Source organism: Anarhichas minor, unplaced genomic scaffold (genome assembly GCF_050575085.1).
Source record: "Anarhichas minor isolate MPS153535 unplaced genomic scaffold, ASM5057508v1 ptg000040l, whole genome shotgun sequence".
Lineage (NCBI taxonomy): Eukaryota > Metazoa > Chordata > Actinopteri > Perciformes > Anarhichadidae > Anarhichas > Anarhichas minor.
In genome coordinates, this window is record NW_027466486.1 from 2,981,383 (window position 1) to 3,001,669 (window position 20,287).

Genomic DNA, 20,287 nt, shown 5'->3' on the forward strand with positions numbered 1-20,287 from the left:
AATATTTTAAAACTTTAATATACAGTGCTTTGTAAATCATTACTAAAAACACAGGTGGTAAAAATCAAATCGAAACAAATAAGTTACGCTGTAGTAAAAAGCACTTGAGATTCCTTTCCATTGTTCCTCATTAGTGTGAACCCCATATATGAAAATAGCATAGAAAGTATGCAAACATAGAATTTCATTCATATATAATTATTTTCTAATTTTTAGCTAAATAAACATTTTGTCTCATTAAATTCCCTTCACCAGCTGGATGAAATAAGGAAAGTTTACAGCTGTGCGTTTATGTCGACAGCCTCCATTTCATCCATAATTCTGCTTCTTTTTTTGTTTAAAAACAGCTTGAAAAACCTTTTTCGTGTCGACAACTCCCCCCCCCCCCCCGTGAGAACCTCAAGACAAGCCCAAATAAAAAGGAAATATAAATTAACATACTAAACGTGGACAGTCTGCAAAACCTTTTTTTTTTTTTTTTTCAATTGACTGGCGTACAGTTTTTGACCACACACACACACACACACACACACACTCACTCTCTCTCTCTCTCTCTGTGCATAGACCCCGGTTTAACTTGTGGAGTAACTGGTAATTGGAGCTGCCCCCCCGACAACTTCCTCACTGTGGTTTGTCCTTTAAAGGAAAATAACCCTTTAACCCATTTGTTGCTCTGGAGACAGAAGCTGGCTCCGGGCCGAAGGGCTTAACGTAGAGACACGTAGAGACAGACGGATCAAAACATGTATTTTCCATATTTAAAATCTGTCCCATCAGCAAGGTAAACAGAAGTCAACCATAGATACGCATAGGATATTTACAGCCAGGCGGTTTGTCCACCGCAGATGTTGTGAATTATTTCCAAACCACCACTAACTGCATTTAAATGTTTACTATATTTGCACTGGGTTTGTTTTCAGTTTGTGTGCCAAGTCACGCTGTCCTTCAGTAAACTGCTGACCCACATAGTGGAGGTTTCAACAGAGCGTGTCGGTGTCACAACGACTTCAACACAGTTTGAGACACAAGACAGAATCCAGCCTCCAATACTTTCTGGCGTAACATTTTTTAATTTAAGAGTCAACCAAAAATCAGCAAACTGGGATTTTAGCGTGAATGTATAAGTCTCATGACAGCACTCACAATCCCCTGTAAAAAAAACCTGCACAATTTGATTTGCAGAAAAAGAATGATTCTTCCTCTCTTAATGCATGTTTGCCGAGGACAGTAAATCATTTACTGAATTATTAAAAGTCCGTGGAAAAGTGAGAAAAAAGAAGAAGCATATATCAAAGATGTTGATATCTTGTTCTAAAAAAGGAAATATCTTAAAAAATTTGAAATCTAGGTTAAGCTGGGTTTACAAAGAATGCTTCAGTTTCTCTTAATGCCCGTTTGTCGATGTCGGTTAATCATTTAGTGACATTTGATGTATGGTTCTCAAAAGAAAATGAAATATCCCGTCTTATGTCGGCTGTTAAAACCTGCAAAATCTGGGTTAAGTTTGGTTTACGGTAGAGAATGCTTCTGCCTCTCTCAGCAAATGATTTACTCTCGCTAAAATCTCAGGGTAGTAAGCGTGTAACCTGCATGATATCCGTTTCCAAAACGTGCCTTGAATTTGTTTGTGCCGTTTGTTGTATCTATAGAGACCTGCGGTTTTCAACAGTCTGAGTCAGAACCTCCTATCGGTTACAGGGCTGACAACAAGGCATCCAGAGAAGCCAGTCGTAAGCATGGGGGGGGGGGGGGGGGGGGGCTTTGCACACTCTGGTAACAGGGGGTCAAATTGTTCTATTGCACATACATTTCTGCCTGTTCTTCATTTCTGGCGTCCCAAGAAAAAAAATGTCACAGTTATAAACAGGCAGCAAGTAGCATTCTTTTTGTTTAAATAATAAGAAAGAAAGAAAAATAGGGAAAAGCGCTCAATTCAATTGCAGCCCAAACCAGGATGATATAATAATAATAATAATAATCATCATCAACAAGAATATCCACAAAAACAACAATAACCATATATAACGACAGGCAGTAAAAGTAACGTTTACCTGTATGTATGTATGTATATATATATATATTTATAATAAATATAAATTTATATATATATTTATAATAAAAAAAAGCAACAACAACAGTGTAAAATTGATTGTCATTTCAAGATAAAAAGCATCAAAACATCCAAGGCATCAACAGTGAGGAACAAACTGGGAACTATAAAAAGTAACGAGGGCTGAGGGGGGATTCACAGAACTAAAGCCCAAATGAACAACGCTCACAGAGAGAAGGGGGACGACGACTCATTTGGTGCACATCATGCGTCTGAGAAAGCTTTTGGCAGCCTTGAGTGCAGGAGAGCGTCGAAAAACAAAAGGCAACAGTTTGTACATGCCATCAGTCCGTCCGGCCATCTGTCCGTCTTAGAGCAGAGACACCAACAGCACGACCCACAGTTCGTTCGCCTCGCCGCACTCCCCCCACCGGTCAGATTTCAGTGTTCATATTGCCAAAACATCCAACTGGGATACAGCTTAAGCAAGCGCGTGCTGTGGCTCATACAGTATATCGAGATAGAGAGCGAGAGAGAGAACAAAAAGGGGTCCCAACAAGTTCCTCAACCGTCGAACGAAACAGGACGAGACTCGAAGTGCTGAGGAAGGCCGCGGCCTGGCGTGGAGAGCAGGAGAGCGCCGAGAGAGGCGGCATGGCTTTGATTTGACCGAGCCCTGTGACCAAGGGAGGTAACGCTTGAAAAGCTTTATAAGCAGAGTAAAGGGGGCGTTTTGAAAAGCACATACGAACTCATTGTTGCGCACACGCACACACACACACACACACACACACGCTCAGTCAACGCATTCACTAACACACATACACAGGAGTAAATCTGTCCCTGAATGTGCCAAGCAACGGAAGTCTTCTTGTTCCACAAAGATATTCACAAAGTTCACAGGAGGGATTCTTCTTCTCTTTTTAAATATCCCTCCTCCCGTCCCAGAGAGTGAAGCCACGCTGCACAGTGCAGTCAGTGTGCGCGGCCCTTTTTCTCTCACTGCCAGTCCTCATCGTCTTCGTCATCGTCCCCGGCCGACGAGTCGTCGTTGGTGCTGTCCCCGCCCGTTTGTCTCGTCCCGTTCAGCTGCCGTGCGGCGAGGACCGCGGCGGCCTCGGCCGCCGCCTTCGCCGCCGCTCGCTCATCGGCCTCTTTCTGCCGCAGCGCTGCGGCCTTCTTCTCCTGCTCGGCGTGGCTCTTCATGTGGGCGCTGCGGCTCTTCACCTTGTAGAAAACCCTACAGGAAAACAGGGAAGAGCTTATTGCTGAAGCCCTTTTAACTCACGCGTCGGTCATGCTATATTTGCCACCTGGTGCGCCAGAGGAAGCCGCACCGCTGCTGAGGTTGTAAAGAAACAACGTCAAGGTTTTTAAAGCCGTTGGGAAATGAATAATTAATGAAAGACCACTGTGGGCGCAGAGCTTTCCCCACTTTTCATTTTTCACTTTAATAATGTCTCAGATGGGTAATCATGCTGCATGTTGTTAAGCTGGGACTCTCACATCATTTCTATTTACTCACAAAGCATTTTATCAGCTTATTTCATGCAGTTTGCACAGATAAAAATTAAATATATAAAAAGAGGGACACAGCCGGTCTGATCATTTTGAGTTTTTTTGCCACGCACGACTTTAAAGGTTGGCTCGTCCACAGTCAGGCTTATTAAACTGATTTCTATATTTTTGTAAAGACGATGACAACTGATTGATACAATTACTACAGAGCTCTTAGTGGAAGTTAAACCTGACAGCATTCAATTCAGCTTTGCGCTGTGTTACTTGGAGACACGAGACCGACATGTAACATTAATGCAAAGAGGCGCATGTCTGAAAGGAGAAAATATCAGTGTAGTGAAGGAAAAAGCAAAGAGGAAATGCACTTAAGGAGTTTTTTTTAACCGTCTGTAAACATCACTCTCTTGGTCTGTCTTCGTAAAGACTGGGGTCAAAGTTCAGCATGATGTACGGAAATAAAGAGATAACATAACAGACCAATGAACATCACAGCATGTGACTCAGCAGCGGGTCTGTGCAGCCATGCGATACGATGACTGCAAGACGGCTAATAAGCCCCGTTGAATTTCCCATAAACACACATTATCAGACTCTGAAGTGCTGGATAATCTATAATGAGCGTACTTGGAGCAGCGCGAGTACTCAAGAGGACCGAGCGAAGCTCTTGTCAAGTCACTGGGCAGAGCTGCGTTGACGAGAGGCACGTTGTGCCGTATCTACTTTGTGTTTCAGTTGCTAGGACACAGTTGGCAATAACAGGCCGCGCTGTTACTTAATCAAAGGCATGACAGGACGGTTTGATTCTTTCAAACACCATGAGACACTTGCCTCTGTTTGCCGATACAAAATCCAAGTGGGCAATAGCAGCAGAAATGTTGTATTTCATGTCCAGCCAGTTCAGTCTAAGGCCACTTGTGTAACTGCTGCCGTGAGCTTTGTATAAGTAAACAGAGCCGTGCCAACGTCTCCTATACAACAGCGGTGACTGATGGGATATTTCTGATCACTGACCTGCCACATTTCTTGCAGGGAAACTCTCCCTCCTGACCAGCTGAGCCTTTGTTGACCGTCGACGGGCTGGTCTTGCGTGCGTTGCCGTCGTAGCGGGATTTGGAGCTGGGCGGGGGTGGCGGAGGGGGGTGGATGACCCGGGACAGCAGCTGGTCCCTCCCAACGTCCTCCTGGCCTTTCATGATCAGGACGGTCCCCGGCTGCACGCACAATAAAAAGTGAGAGGTGTAGTTTAAACATGAGAGAAATGGTCGCTGAGAGCGATTAGCAAAGAAAATCGTGAGCCCAAAGCTACTTTATGAGCACCTTTTATGTAGGATACTGTTACAATGGCATGCAGACATGTGGCAGTTAACACGCACACACACACAGTTTAAGGAAACAAAAGTACACATAGCCTTTATAAGCAACCTATTATGTGTGCTAAAGGGCAAAATGCAATGCATTTAACGAGGATAAAGGTTTCTCGTCGAGTCATTGTTTGCTGACGGACATAATGGGGTTACACAATCCAGGAAGGTGGACGTCAGCCAAGTTATCTCCTCTAAAGTATCCAGCAGGGGGCAGCAAATCAAACTCCCAGCCGCCGGGGACAAGGCGGGAAGAGTTCAAAAGGTGAGATGTGTGTCGAAGCCTGGTGAGTTCAAGTGAGGATTTTAAGCAGTAACACCCGGAGGATTACTGCGTTAGCCTTTAGCTTCATACCTCCCCTGCACAGGCTTTTGTTTACCTTAAAGTCATGTATATCTGAGTAAATGTAGGTGTGAAAACTAAATAAATAACTCCTATGATCAAAGTACTTTCATGGCTTTGAGAAAGTACACTTTTTGACCGAACACAGTATGGTAATTAGAATATAATCACCACAGTATTAATTAACACATACAACAATGACAGTAATCCCTCTGGAGTACTGACCTACTTCATGATTTTGCATGCTTATATTTTTCAATACCATTATTATTCCATCTCTTATTATACTCACAGTGAGGTATTCACAACATTAGATATCTTTTAAACACTGAACTGGCTCCTACAGAGAGTGTAGTAATTTACTTTTTCTATTTTAGTTGAATTTCATTTTCTATATTTACTTATTTTGCACTAGTGTCAGTAACACTTAATACTCTATTGTGCATGTATATTTATGTTTTCACTATATTGTTTTTTATTCTTCTTCTGTAATCTTTGATCAAATACCTGGCACGGGAACAGTTAATGTTGGAAATTACGAACCACTGATGTTATGATGTACAGTAATGAAATCATATCCTTCAACATTTTTCCACGTCATCTTTGAGTGCAAAGACACACTCCTCATGTGGGATGACCATTCCTCCCCCCGATCTACTGAGGTTATTTCCCTTCCGTTCCCATGCGGAGCTGATAATGCAGTTCACACTCACATTGTCAGCGGACTGCAGCGTGTGAGTCGCCCCGGCGGGGCCGACTTCCTGCTTCCTGTCAGCTGACCCCTCCCACTTCCTGCTGTCCTCCTCCTTCAGTGGCTCCGATCTGTGATAGCCCTGCTGGCCCAAAGAAGAAGAGTGTAAGACACAAGGAGAGAACCGTACAGCTAGATGCTCGTGTAGAAAGCTCTGTGCTGAGTTTTATACAGAATATAACGATCAAATCTCTTTAACATTAGCTCTAAGGTATTTCTATGTGAAATGCAGTCAACACTGACTTTGCACAGTCACTATAACAACCACCATAACTGTACCTGTAATGTTTCCGTGGATGAAATAATTCTCTGCATCTACTATTAACGCGGAGGACAATATGGTGGCGTAGCCGGAGAGCGCTGCAGCCGCTAACACAGTTCATTTTAAGACTCCGGTGGTCAATGAAGATATTCTGAGCGGTGTTATTTCTGAGTTTGGTTTTTAGTTTCACATCTAAATAAAACTCTGCTGTTTCGTGTTTAATCAGATCCGCCTACAGTCATTCAGATCGGTCCATTTGTCTACTTGACAAAATGCTCCAGAAGCACTTTTGGCGAAAGCTTGGATACTGTTCTCAGAAACAAAATCATTTCAAATCTATATTTTAGGGTTAGCAACACACATCTGTATCTGCAGCACAGATACTAAACATGGCAACAACACTGACCTTGTGGTCCGTCTCCTCCTCGGTGGTCTTGCTCTCAAGCGGCTCCACCTCGCCGTAGATCAGCATCCCGTTGCGGCCCATCTTCACATGCTTCTTGTACGTGTAGTAAAACTCCACACACTGCGCCACTGACTTAGTGGTCACCTGTGAAAGAAACACACACACACACACACACACACACACACACACACACACACACACACACACACACACACACACACACACACACACACACACACACACACACACACACACACACACACACACACACACACACACACACACACACACACACACACACACACACTCTTTTAATAGAGTTTCTCTCTCTCTTCTTTACTTTTAAATGTCACATGTTACTGAGCACATAAGGTCATTTTTTTTTTAGATCATTTCGGAGAAGACAGAGCAACCTCAGATGATGTGCAGCTTTTTTTTTTCCATTCATCGTCTGTTTTCATTCTGTATATCAAATGTCCTTCAGATAATACAATAACATAGGATTTGTTTTGAGAAGCTTCATCGTGGCTACCCGCTACAGCAAAGACAGGGCCAAGCACAACAACAGCCTAAAGCACATTCACAAATCAAATGTGAAAAGCCTTTAATCTGATGGTTTGGCCAATGAATACTGAGAAACTCTAAATCTTATATACTTCGGCCTCCCTCTTGATCAATGAAGTGACGAGGATAAGAAAGTGAAATAGCTTTGCAGTCTGGAAAAATAGAAATTGACTGCAGATAATTAAACGAGAAGGAAACATTGCTGCAGAGTGACTGGACTTCCCTTCTCAGCCCACCCATTGTCAGGAAAAACATTGTGTGCAAATGTTTTTTTTTGGTGTTTTTTTGGGGGAGGTTTATCAGCCCACAGCCACGATGTGGCCTTCACTAGAATAGAGAGCTGCTATGTTCCTCTTCTTGTGTTTTGAAACCACACACATACCTGTTTCTGCACCAGGAAGAAGTCCTTCTTGTATGCAGCGATGCCTTTGTTGAACTGGCGTCGCTCAGCTGCGGTCCAGCTGTCTGATCCTGAGCGAGACATTTAAAGAGAGAGAGAGCGAGAGAGAGAGACAACCCTTTAAAAACACTCAAGTATCTGCTTGCAGACTATATTCTGAATGGGAGGAGACCCTGACAAGTTCAATCCCAGCCCCCCACCCTTAAAACCACACACACACACACACACACACACACACACACACACACACACACACACACACACACACACACACACACACACACACACACTAGATAAACAATGGCGCTCCTGTCTTCTGCTTGGGATTAACCACATGCTGTAAACCCCCTCCTTCCCTCATCGCGTTGACCCTGACAATCCTCCACAGTCTCCCACTACCCCCCACACACCACAGCCCCGACACTCTCACTACTGCAGCTGCCATGGCTCTGAGGCAAAGTCACTGTTGGATGGTTGACACACCCATTATTATGAACCAGAGCACAAACGTAGTCAGAATTCATAAGCGCTGAAATCAGTATTTTCAACTTATAATGCGCGTTTGTTTTGGGCGTCTGAATACCAGCTGGGTGGGGTTCATCAGATAAGGCAAAACATTTTCTGGACGCCAGAATATTATGGCAGTTATTAAGAATTCAGGCTACTTTCTGTGATAGTTTACTCGTCACTACGTTAGTGCAGTAACTCTACGACTGCAATTAAGGATTATGTTCATTATCAAATGACTGTAAGGCTGTCACATTATCAGATATTCACAACACGATTATCGTAAACTAAAGAGAATTAAAAATGAATAATGATATTAATCCTATCAGTCTAATTCATCTTTGGTCATTGTGCACTTCAAAAAATGAGTGTCGGGATGTAAAGAGAGAGCCTGTAACCATAACTGTACAAAAGCACGATATTATACAATATTATAATATTTGTATTGTAAACATGTTTTCAATTATACATTTTTATACAGAACAAATTGACCGTTGATATCTTCAAATAACTTTTTTTTTGTCCGCCCAACAGTCTAAAAATCCAAATATGATCAATTTATCGTCACATAAGACTAAGAAACACTATTTGTTAACGACTCACCTGAGTAGTGATAGTTTGCCAGATTATGAGACTTGGGGAAAACCGGATTCCTCAGCATCAGGAGGGACAGAGCGGCCTGAGAAACAAACAACACTTGAACAATGCTGGAAAGTGAACAAACATTGGCGGCACAGCGGTGATTGTTATGAGCCTTTATACAGCGGGTCACTCCCGACTCTTGGCTCCATCAGACGCTCCAGTTGAGCTTTATAAACCCGTTAAAAACACACTGAGCCAAACACTGACCCAGTTGCTTACAGGTAACCAGGGAGAGAGAGAGGGAGATAAGCATCGCTCTCATTTCTCCTGCGTGTATCCGGTATCAGAGTGCATCACATCATGATGACACTCATTACACTGTGCTCTTTGAGAAGAAAGAAAAGTCTTGACCGTGCATGAATGTTGAAAGAAGGCAGTTTGAGCTGGACTGCTGCAGAGAGTGGGCGCATTGACACTCCCCCCCCCCCCCCCCCTTACTAGTAGTTTCCTTGACAACGTTGGACCAGTGTTGGTCTTCAGCACTATAACGCGCTCCGACAGCTCTGCTGCTACATCTTCAATAACGGAAGTATTGATTGAGGATCAACGTTTAAGTCACTGTGAACACAAAGTAATGCACAGTCAGCACTCTCAGTGTAAAATAATTCATCTCTTAGATCCGCTGTAACTTCATTGTTAGGAAACAGCTCTTCTTTACACGAGACAAAAATGGGTTAAAAATGTGACTTCGTTTTTTAAAAAGCTAATATTCAGGAAGATTAATTAACACCATTAATGTTTTTGCACTTGTAAAAAGCCTTTTGCAACATTGCTTTACGTTGATATTTGCCTTTATGTGGTAAAAGCTTTGTTTAGAAAAGTAATCTATCAATAATAAAGCAAAAATGTCGAGCATTTGATAGTTGCAGCTTTTCCAGTGTGAGATTGAAATTGAATAAGTTTGAGTTTGTACTGTTGATCGGACAAAACAAGATATTTGATCTGCTGGGACTCTTTGGAAATTGCGACAGGTGTTTTTAAAATTTATTATAATTAACTATATCGTCATCATTAATGAAAATCATTGGTAGTCGCAGCCCTATTTATTATCATTATAATTATTTAAATTAGTCACATTAACTTTGAGGATACAAGCCGGTCACATGCAGCATGGCTATTCTGGGATGCTAAGCTTTAATATTTCCTTTTTATTATCCCAGCATCCCTCTGCTTCTCTTAAATAATAATAAAAGTGACTTTTGGTATTTCAATGTGACGTGACCAGGAGAGAGCCACTCGAGATGCTGCCTCATAACGTTTCACAGTGCTAAGAAATATGTTTATTTATTATATTATATAGTATAATTACATGAATCAATTAAAGGCAATATGCTTTACAATGCTGTACATTTCCCCTCAGGACAAAACAAGATGGAGCATTGGTACAACACTACAGCACCATCACAGTTTCCCAAAGCATCTTCCAAGGTCTTGTTTTGTCTGACAATCAGCCCCAAACCCCAAATATTCAGTTTATTATCACATAAGACAAAGAGAAGCAGATCTAAGAAGCGGGTAGTGGAACGTTTTTGCTTGATAAACTATTAATCGACTTCAAGAATAGTTGACATTGAATGTTCCGTCTATGGATTAATTGCCTCTTTGTCTCAGCGCTACAGTTAACTCTGTGCATCACACCTCACTGACAGCATGTGCAGCTCCACGCTCTAAATAACAAAACCGTGTCGCTATCTCAGTCATCTCAGGCCACCACACCAGTTTCCCTGCAAAGCATACTGAGAGTCTGCAGATCACTCACTTCCGTTCAGTAATCACTGACAGCTCAGATCAATCACTACATTTACCTGCACATGAGAAACCCCGTCAGTGGGAGATAACTTCAGGCAGGAAGTCAGAGGACACCGCAACAAACTGGCTACTTTAAATGTCACGTTTACGTGCTGCTGGTCAGTAATCAATGTTTTAACTAAGCCTGGCATACTTTCAGTGCGTTAGTGAGATATGAAGCTACACTTCGACATGTTTTTGGGATTTCATTATTATGGATACAAGGATGCACCGCTACGGTTAACGATGCCCCCTCACAACACCACTGTCTTGGAGCATTTTCACCCAGTTAGAACAACATTAAGACCAAAACAAATCAGGATTTACCAGCAGTTAGTGAGATTTTATAAATCCCTAACCCCGATTAAGGAAACTAAGCTTCTCCTTCATACGACGAGAAACATGAAGAAATCAGGGTAGAAATAATCCAGTTACTTAAGTGCATATAAACGATCTGATTGGTGAATTGCTGTAGTCTGTTTCTGTGCACTAACTGCAGCTGAGGCGGGTCATGAATTATATTAATGCTACCATGGAAATATGGAATATAATTATGTTCACGAGTTTTACATTTCCTGTCATTCAAGACAGGAACACTTTAGAACGAATGATTTATTATTTAATTTATGACTAAACTACTATCATCCCTTTCACTTCAATAATTCTGTAAAAGCCCTCCTTCTCTATAACATTAAATATTAATGACTATATAAAACATATGTATTAAGAATTTTACCACTCAAATCAGCAGCTTGCGTTTTTGATTTCATCAGATTTGATTGACAGAGTGTCCAAACAAGGCATGTTGCTAAATCCTGATGGGTGCACAGAAGTACTTGACATCATCCGTTTCACCCGCTCACTTCAAACCAGCAAGAAGAGCAAAGAGAACAACACAGCTTCAGAGGTTTCTCTCATGCTAAATATAAAAGAAATACTGTGTTTATACAAGATCCCATCACTCAGGGAAAACAAAATGTGCAGCTCCTTTAAGTCTTTCCAAATGGTAGATCCCTCAAAAATATGTAAACTTTGCGACACCAAGTGTTTAAATAGGAACACAGGTTTGTCTATGTGTCACGGCGATCTTTACGGGGAAACCCGGTGTTTGGTTTTTGTCCCTGCCTTGTCAGTCAATATGGATTGTTCTGTTGTGCTCACCATTATCTCCCCTTTGCACTCGTACAGACAATGGTGGGCTAACTCCTGGTTGGTGCCGCCTCCACACAAAACACTGGAGCAGGCCAGGTGCATGAGGTCTTCCACTGTAAGACACAGAGACGGCGATCGTGAGCACGGGAAGAAAAAACATTTTGTTTTTATCGTTATTATTTTGTATTCAGTGGTGACAAAATGTTATTCTTGTAAGCGAGAGAATAAACGTCAAACTAAAAGATAATCGATTCAATTATGAAACGGCATCTTGCATGTAGTTTTATCTACGTAAAAAAGAAAAACATCTATTTTTAATAATGTGCGATCAGCAGTACACCGAATCCAAAACAAAACTTCCCCCCGCAGTGACAATTAAGTTATTTTACCACATTAAATTGCATTTCTATCCCTGGAGAAATAAAATTGCCTGCATCTGCTCACTGAAACCCATGTATCTAAATGCAATATAGGAAAATAAAGAAGTAATTTGCTGCTGGAGACATCTTAAATTGCAACAACTCGATAATGAATTATTGAACACACTCCAGTGATGATAACAACAAAAAAAAAAAATCACTTCATAAACAAGAAAATGCTAAACAAGTAAGCTTGGAGAAAAAGAAAGAAAGGCTTCCTGATTTATAAACAAAAAGAAAATAGAAAATTAATTCTAGGAACAGAGGGTCAGCTTCACGGTAAATAATCCCCCCACATGCACGTCAACAAATCCTGCTCCTGCAACAACAGTCTGACCGTATTTATACTTTCAATTTCAGGTGATGTAACAACTGTGAAATACTGTGTTTGGTACCTCTCTGCTGGAGGTCAGGCTTTTCCTCCAGCTCATTCAGTGGAGCCCAGGCCAGCTCCGCTCGATGATGATCCAGCTCGACAGCTGACCGCCGCCTCAGCTCTGGCACCTCGGCCTGGTACCGCGACCCAATATTTATCCGTCTGGGAACGGGACATCAGTGTGAGCTACGCGGCTTTGAATTTGATCGATTCAAAATTCATCGAGTGGCTTTGCCGCTAAGACACATTCGTTCACTGTTATATATTTAAGACATCATATATCAATATCAGATTACTTGTAAGAGTAAATGCTTGCTTCATTTCTGAGATCACATTTTGATTACTTGGGTTTTCTCTCTGCTGTGATCTTTAAATAGACACAGGAAGATTGTTGAGGCTCTCTGGCTCCGAGCACCACAATCCTTGCACTGTTTTGATTTCCAGCTCGTTACACAGCTCTCTTTTGTCCTCTCAGCATAATGAATAAAATGCTAATTCCTTTTCCAATTTAGTATTTTTAAAACAGAGCGCACTTCTTCAATTCACTGAACCAAAAGTAAACGGATCGTCGCTGTGGTACAAAGGTCGCGTTCAAGCAGGAAGAAAGGCTCATAATTCAACAAATGCGTGCATCCCTGTAGGCCTACATGGCAGCTGAAAGCAGATACCTCGGTGTTACAGTTGTGAAATTCATGCTGTGTTACATTACCAGACAACTCTGTTCCAGCATGCCCCCTCCCACCCCCTGCATTTCCAGGAGGCCTGCAGTATTTCCAGCTGAGTATGTCTGTGTGTGTGTATTCTGGCAGCCTCCATCAGGGAAGGTGGGCTGCTAAAAGTTGAACTGCGCTGGCTCTCGCGTGTTTGGGAGTGCAGCAGGCCCGGCTGAACGCATGATTTATGGGAAGCCTCGCTGGCTCGTCCCTGACTGACTGCTGAGCAGCCCCAGTCGGGGAAACAGCTTGCACAATGCAGCCCCCATGAACTGCACCTCACGGTTGACGCAACTCCAAAAAAACACAACAAAAAAAAAAAGCCCAGACTTATAGTTTAAGGGTTAAACTAAATGGAGCCTCGGTGTCCTTAAAGCTCCACTTTCTCTGCTGCTCTAATTTTCATAAACATCGAAGGCATCAGTGGCTGTGCTTACATTTATGGAGTAACTTGGCCGTTGGCCGTGTTTCTACTGAAGGTCTTCTTAGCTTCAAGTTGTTTACATGCACCGTTGATACCCTGCAAGTTTAAAGGTATAATCCTTAAGATTTTCATGAAATCAAACCACGTTTCTGCTAATGTTTATGGTCAGTATTATTATTATTATATGTATTCAGTAATAATGACCTCTCTTTTTTATTGTTATTGTCAGATTGCCCATCAACCAGAGTACGACGGCTTCACTGTTTACAGTGTGAGAGTTGTGTTAAGTTACTGCTGTTAATAACAGAACATCCTTCTGCTGCTGCTTCACGTTGAAAGAGTTCAACCTGTAAAACACAAGATTGCTTTTATTGTGAAGCAGCCGGGGGAAATGCATATTTGTCATAAGGTCAACCACGATCACTTATGAAAAATGCAATCTCAGAACCCCATCGGCTATCGGTCTGACGATGGATGAGCCTCCGGGGGGGCGAGGGGCCATATTCCTGGGATAGCGGGTGCATGAAGCAAATATCCGGGCCAAGACTTCCTTTTCCGTGCACTCGCAAAATCCAGATAACAAGCTCATTTTAAACCAACAACAAGCAGAATCACGGTATGACGATAGCCGGTGGGCTCAGAGTTTGAATTTTGGCAAAAAGCGTTCCGCCTCTTTTGCTCTCCACACAGACGTTGTGCCCGCATTCAACCAAAGCCTGCTCGAACGTGATTGGTCAACTCGAACTACAGACGAAAAGCAAAACGCTAACACCAACATCTTATCCTGTTGTCCACAGATTCTACATGTGAATGCAGAATCCGTTTATCAGGATGATCAAGAACGCGTCAACAAACGACCAGACGACGAGCAGTTTTTTACTTATTCCCCCCCCCCCCCCCCCCCCGACGGTGAACAATTTTTAATTTCCTCCTCAGCAAGGTTGCTGGAATCAGATTGTCTGACTTCTTAATTAAAACAATGCGACATACAACTTTATAACCAAAACGACATCCTGTTCAGTACGTACGACATTAAAGACCACCGGCCTCTGATGCACTCACCGCCATTATCTTTCTAAAGGTTTCATTTGACAGTTAATACGGAGCAGTTATGGGCAGGATGCACTTCCATTGAGAGAGACATTAGACTGCATAGTTAGATCAGAGGGCGATTGCTGGCGCTAGCGCTAGCTGCGGATGACAGGGCAGAAGATTCCAGTGGTAACAGCGGCGGAGAGGAGGGCCGCCTAAAAGGACGGGTTTGGTATTTCAAGAAGTCTGTGTCCTCTGTGAAGACATTTCGTGATTCAGCCCAGTGTTGTGGTTTGAATAATTGATTTCAGAGCTACTACTCTGGCTTTGGTAATGCACGCTCTGCTTTGAGCGCCCTTCTGAAAATGACACACAACTGCTCCCCAAAACCCCAAAACCTTTCCGCAGTGAAAGAAGATATATTTTGGGGGATGTTGAGAGCGAAATACTCACGGTTCTATGCTGACTGGAGTGGCCTCGCCTATAGCAGACAGAACTGGTGGTGTGATGTCGCAGCTGTCTGAAAGAGCAGCAACACAAAATCCACTCAGTGACATTATCAAATATATATAGTCAGAAATCGCACAGTTTGTGCCAGATGCTTCTTACGAGCATGCGGAGCTTCATATTTGAATTCCCACAGTTTAGATGTCCTGTGGATAATTCAGGGAGGTCTTATGAGCTTGTCTTACTTACTGGAGCGCAACAGGCTGCGTGTTGCCGACTTGGGCGTTGCAGGAGGCGGCAGGCCCTGGCCGCTGGCTGCGACAGAGGACAGGAAAGTGGAAAAGTAGAGCCCGGAGCCCTCGCGGACGGGGCTGAGGATTGGCGGCGGCGTGTAAGGGGGAATGGAGAGAGGGTTTTCGGCGAGGCGGATGGGGGATCGTAGGTGGCTCTGGTAGGGTGTGATGCTGGAGTAGACAGAGGGGGTGATGAATAAACCAGGTTTGGGCGGCGGGATGAAAAGGGGTTCCGGCCGCGGACGCCGTTTAAACTTTTTGCCTTCATCGTCTTTCTCCCCTTCGGTTCTTCCATTCTGGTGGAGGGAAAAAAGTTCATGAGGTAGATTTATCAAAGTGCACCGTGATACATGCACCTACAAAAACTCGACAGTATATATGCACGCTTATAAAGTCGGCTTCTTGTGAATTTATCCTGATAAATCCTAAAGGGAAAGAACAAGGCACCCCAACCCTCTACTGTATGGTGCATAATGTACAGTATGGCAGCACTAAACCCTGATAATCTGCCTGATCTGGGACAGGGCAACCAGTTCACCAAATCCACCCCCCACCCCCCAAAATGAAACAGGGAAAGGGAGAAAAGTGTGGAGGACTGAAATGGGGGCAGGGGAGACACGGAGCATGATGGGGGGAAGGGAGCGCATGTTGGCGGGGCGATGTGGCACAAATGCAAGGATTTAATAGCTGGAGTTTAGAAAGACTGAAAACAGAATGAGGAAGACAGTTGACACCAACCTGCAACCTTCCCCTCCTTTGTAAATTAATTCAAACAGTTTAACAAATAATGTTTGTAAAAGTATGGAAATCTAACAATTAAAAAATGGCATCAAAGTACACCAACTGCAAAAACAAAAGCATCAACGAATGAGTATGTAGCTACCTGCTCCGAGCTCTCCGATGCGGAGTTCCTGAGTGAGCGTCTCCGGGTGACGATGACCGAGGGCTTGTGGTCGGGGCGGCCGAGGTCCAGGGGGTTTGAAGGCCTGGGGGGCCAGTTGGGGGCCAGGGCTGCTTCATCTCTGTCGGGAGGGGAGGCACCCTGTCTTCGCACTGGAACAGAGACGGGGATGACGAGTGGCAGGAGCTCGTCTCGAGGCCGCTTGGCGTTCAGACCCCCTGTTCCAGTGGGACTCCACGGCCTGTGGGGCTCCTAATAAAGACGGAGGGTGAGGTGTTGCTGTGATGGTTAAAAGACTGATTTGTCAAAGACACTTCCATCTGTTGCTGTTTGCAACACTTACTCACAAGCTACTCACATTAAGACTCTCAGGTGACACATGACTCAGGGGAAAAACATCAACTTGTGTAGCGGATACAGTGCACCACGCAACAAGTGCAAAAAAAACCCAATCACAACCTTTAACAACTTCAGTTATTGTAGCTTAGCACAACCTGGCACAATACATCTCAACTAAAATGTACCTGTGTGGTTACATATCTGTTAATTCTGCCAGGGCAGGCTGCCAAATTATAATCGATAAGAGTAAATCAGGAACCCTAAAAACCTCGTTCCTTAGCTCACACAAACACACAGATCGAAGAGAAAATGATGTCAATACTACAATGGAGTCAATACAGTATGAAACAAGCCTGAGCTGCATTCCTAATTGACAGAATCCAAAGACAAACAATGAACACCTTGATGCAGCATTCAAGTGACAGACCTTAGATACACGTGAAAGGAACCCTCAACAAAATCTTTGACAAAACCATAATGAGTGGGAATGAGCAGCCCGTGTGCTTTAGAGCAACTCTGGGGCAACTTCAAAGCCATCTGAACCACCACATCATTGAAGACAGATGCATTCCGTCACTGCACAATGCATCTTCGTGGGCAGGGAGGCATGCAGCAATGTGGCTACGCTGGATCTGCGCTCATTACTGCTGGTGGAAAACTCCAGTCCCTCCACCGGAGCAGTGGAGAGATATTCTGCTGAGCACTGCAGGCAGGGCAACCCTGCACCCCTCCCTGTATAGGGGGTGGGGGGGGCAGTTGAGGCCAGGCTGGAGTTTCTCTCCTTTGATGGGATGGGGGGGAGGTGTGCAGGCATGTAACTAAACACAGTGCCTGTATGATCAGCTAGCCGTGAGGCGGATCCAGGGCACGGCCATGCTGAACTACAGACACACTGAGTCAGTGCTGTTTGGCGACAGAACGTGTTGCACAATCGACACATTCAGCACCTTTAACACAGACAAGTATTGCTATGTCATCAGGTTTGTTCACCGATTCGTCTCGCGAGAGCTGAAAGGCACATATTTGTGAAGTACATATTTACCTTGCGACAGCATTCACAATGCAAGGTCTTGTTTTAGCAACAGACTTTCCTCACAAGGCAGAGCTGAGCAGCCCTGTTCTGCGGTGCAAACTTCGTAGGGCGTTGATTACGTTCAGCATCTCTTCCAGCAACACGTTAATCACAAATAACACAAATTCTGGCACAGTTTTCCCTGGCAGTTTGTTCCAGTTCCCGCTCTTGTTCGGGGAGCTACAGTCCCACTGCAATTATACCCTCGGATAACACTAAAAAAAAAATAGATTTTTAGCTCTTGCTGAGATAATCACAATTAAGGCTTACAGCCAAGATATGAACTGATACGCAATCATAGGGACTCGGAACACTCTGTCCTTTTATGTTAAAGGTTATCTCGCTTAAGAGGAAACAGCTGAGAAACACATGGGAGAGCAAAAGAACGAGGAAAGAAGAAAGACAGAAAAGGAAAACAGAGAAAGACGAATGGTTCTCAAAGTACATACCTTTACAATATGTGGTGGTAGAGACTCCATTTCCGAGGCCTTCTGAGCGAGAGTCTCCAGGTTGACCTCCTGGGACACCCTGCGTTTCCTCCGCGTGCTCTGGATGACGCCTGTCGGGGCTGCCTGGACGTCTCGGGCCCCGTTCTGGGAGCCCTGCGGCCCCGGGGCAGCCTGATCCGAAGAGACTGAGAGAAAAGGGTTGTCCGACGGCGCCCCCTCTTCCTTTGAGAGCCGCCGTGATCTGCGAAGCTGTGTTTGGGAATGAGTTTGGGGTTGTGACTGGGACGGGGCTTCGGGCTGCAGAATGGGCGGCAGCAGATCCGAAGGCTGCTGGGGTTCTGGGGTGATGTCCTGGATAATTGGTTCCTGGATCTTTGGGAGAACTGGAGCCGAGGACTCCTGGGAGTGCACCACCACGGGCTGTGGATGCGGGTGTGCATTTTGTGCACCGGGGTAATAGTCAAGCACATGAGGGTTTTGTTGTTGCAACTGCTGATGTTGCATTTGCTGCTGAATTTGAAGCTGTTGCTGCTGCTGTTGTTGCTGTATCTTTTGTTGTTGCTGCTGCTGCTGCTGCTCGTGCTGCATTTGTTGCTGCTGCTGAAGCTGTTGCTGTACATGCTGTTGATGCTGAATGATTTGTTGCTGCTGCAGTTGTTGATGGTGCTGCTGCTGAATTTGCTGCTGAAGTATGTGATGATGTTGCTGGCGTTGTATTTGCTCTTGCTGCTGCAACTGGTGTGGGGGTTTCGCTTGCATTGGGTAGTTAGGTGGGTTGGGTAGGGTCGTCCTGTTGCCTTGAAATGCCTGGTAGTACGCTGGCAGGTGCTGCTTGGGCTGACCAAAGGCCAACTGGAAGGGTTGCAACACTGAGCTTCCTCCTGGATGGGACGTGCTGTGCTGCTGGGTGTTCAGCGCCCCAGGTTTCAAGGTCTCCTGAAAGGCCTGGGACTGCTGCTGCTCCCAATCCAGCCCCTGAGCCTTAGACACATCCCTGTACGCTTCAACTGCAGGGTTTGGCCCCAACTGTTGCTTGTCTGCCGCTCTGTTTGGGGGCTGTTGATGTGGCTGTAAACCAGAAGTCTCGTGCATTGACTTCACAAATGTATTCTGGGTCCTTGAGTCCGTTACGTTGACTCCCCCCATGTAGTTAGTAAAGTTTTGTCCCCAGTTAGTCATGGTATTCCAGGAGGCAGCTCTCTGCTGCTGGGACACGGATGGCTGCTGCTGACTGGGCTCCTGGTGGGCCCATTTCATAGGCACAGTCTGCTGATAATGACCCCTGCTCTGGTCACCCTTCTCTGGGCTGAAGATGACAGAGTTCAGGTACATGTGAGGGGCCTCTGGATTGGAGGTCACAGTACTTGCAGCCTCGCTCTGTCCGGGGTCTGAGGCAGGGCCACCGGGGACATAGTAGGACCCTTCAGGCTGTTGAGGAGTCTCCTTCATTGCTGTGGTTTGATCGCTGAAAAATGTGATGCGTTTGCCCGTTCTTTTGGCGCTGGGTTTCTGCTGAGCTGGTACGCTCATGACGGGCATGAAGAAGCCGAGTCAGGTGATTGTTCTCAACCAAACCAGCTACCAATGACTGGATGACTTGAATATATATATATATATATATATATATATCAATATATATATCAATCCAAAAACAATTGTGAAGTAAAGCTGTAAAACTACATCGACATCAGAGATAATCTTCTCTTCCCCTCTGAAGTTCTTTGTGGCCTACTCAGAGGTCCCGGGCCTGGGGTGAGCAGATCTAAAGGAGTCCGTGCGTTTCTCTCATTCATGGGCAACACCCTGTATAGAGAAAGAGAGAGAGAGGTCAAGCACCAGACTAAAGGGGTCCCCACAGGGGCGTCTCATTATCACCCCCCGCCTCAGCCATTTAAAAACCTGCTGTTTGCGTTTTAAACAATGGACCTCCACTGAAATGTATCGGGTGTGAGAATAGAGGAGGGGGGGGGGGGGGGTCTAAACTGTGTCATCATTCACTAAGCTCACGTGACAGGGATAAGGTCCAGCATTCAGGCCAACACGTATACCGGACCTGCTGGAAGGTAGTTGGTGGAGAT

General features: G+C 44.5%; 1 protein-coding gene across 4 annotated transcripts in view; it reads right to left on the reverse strand.

Moving 5' to 3' along the window:
- Positions 1 to 20,287, reverse strand: part of mideasb (mitotic deacetylase associated SANT domain protein b) — a 24,898-nt gene continuing 4,611 nt past the window's right edge. For 3 of the 4 annotated variants that reach the window (XM_076108542.1, XM_076108543.1, XM_076108541.1), the window contains exons 2-13: positions 18,210 to 20,012; positions 16,332 to 16,601; positions 15,405 to 15,744; positions 15,162 to 15,228; positions 12,559 to 12,701; positions 11,754 to 11,857; positions 8,766 to 8,841; positions 7,638 to 7,726; positions 6,692 to 6,835; positions 5,986 to 6,108; positions 4,580 to 4,779; positions 1 to 3,290 (exon numbers count right to left, since the gene is read on the reverse strand). In XM_076108542.1, coding sequence (XP_075964657.1) covers positions 3,050 to 3,290; positions 4,580 to 4,779; positions 5,986 to 6,108; positions 6,692 to 6,835; positions 7,638 to 7,726; positions 8,766 to 8,841; positions 11,754 to 11,857; positions 12,559 to 12,701; positions 15,162 to 15,228; positions 15,405 to 15,744; positions 16,332 to 16,601; positions 18,210 to 19,748 — 3,336 coding nt within the window. In that variant the 5' untranslated portion in view covers positions 19,749 to 20,012 and the 3' untranslated portion in view covers positions 1 to 3,049. The remainder of the gene's footprint in view (positions 3,291 to 4,579; positions 4,780 to 5,985; positions 6,109 to 6,691; positions 6,836 to 7,637; positions 7,727 to 8,765; positions 8,842 to 11,753; positions 11,858 to 12,558; positions 12,702 to 15,161; positions 15,229 to 15,404; positions 15,745 to 16,331; positions 16,602 to 18,209; positions 20,013 to 20,287) is intronic. The other variant, XM_076108544.1, reaches the window with a different exon arrangement.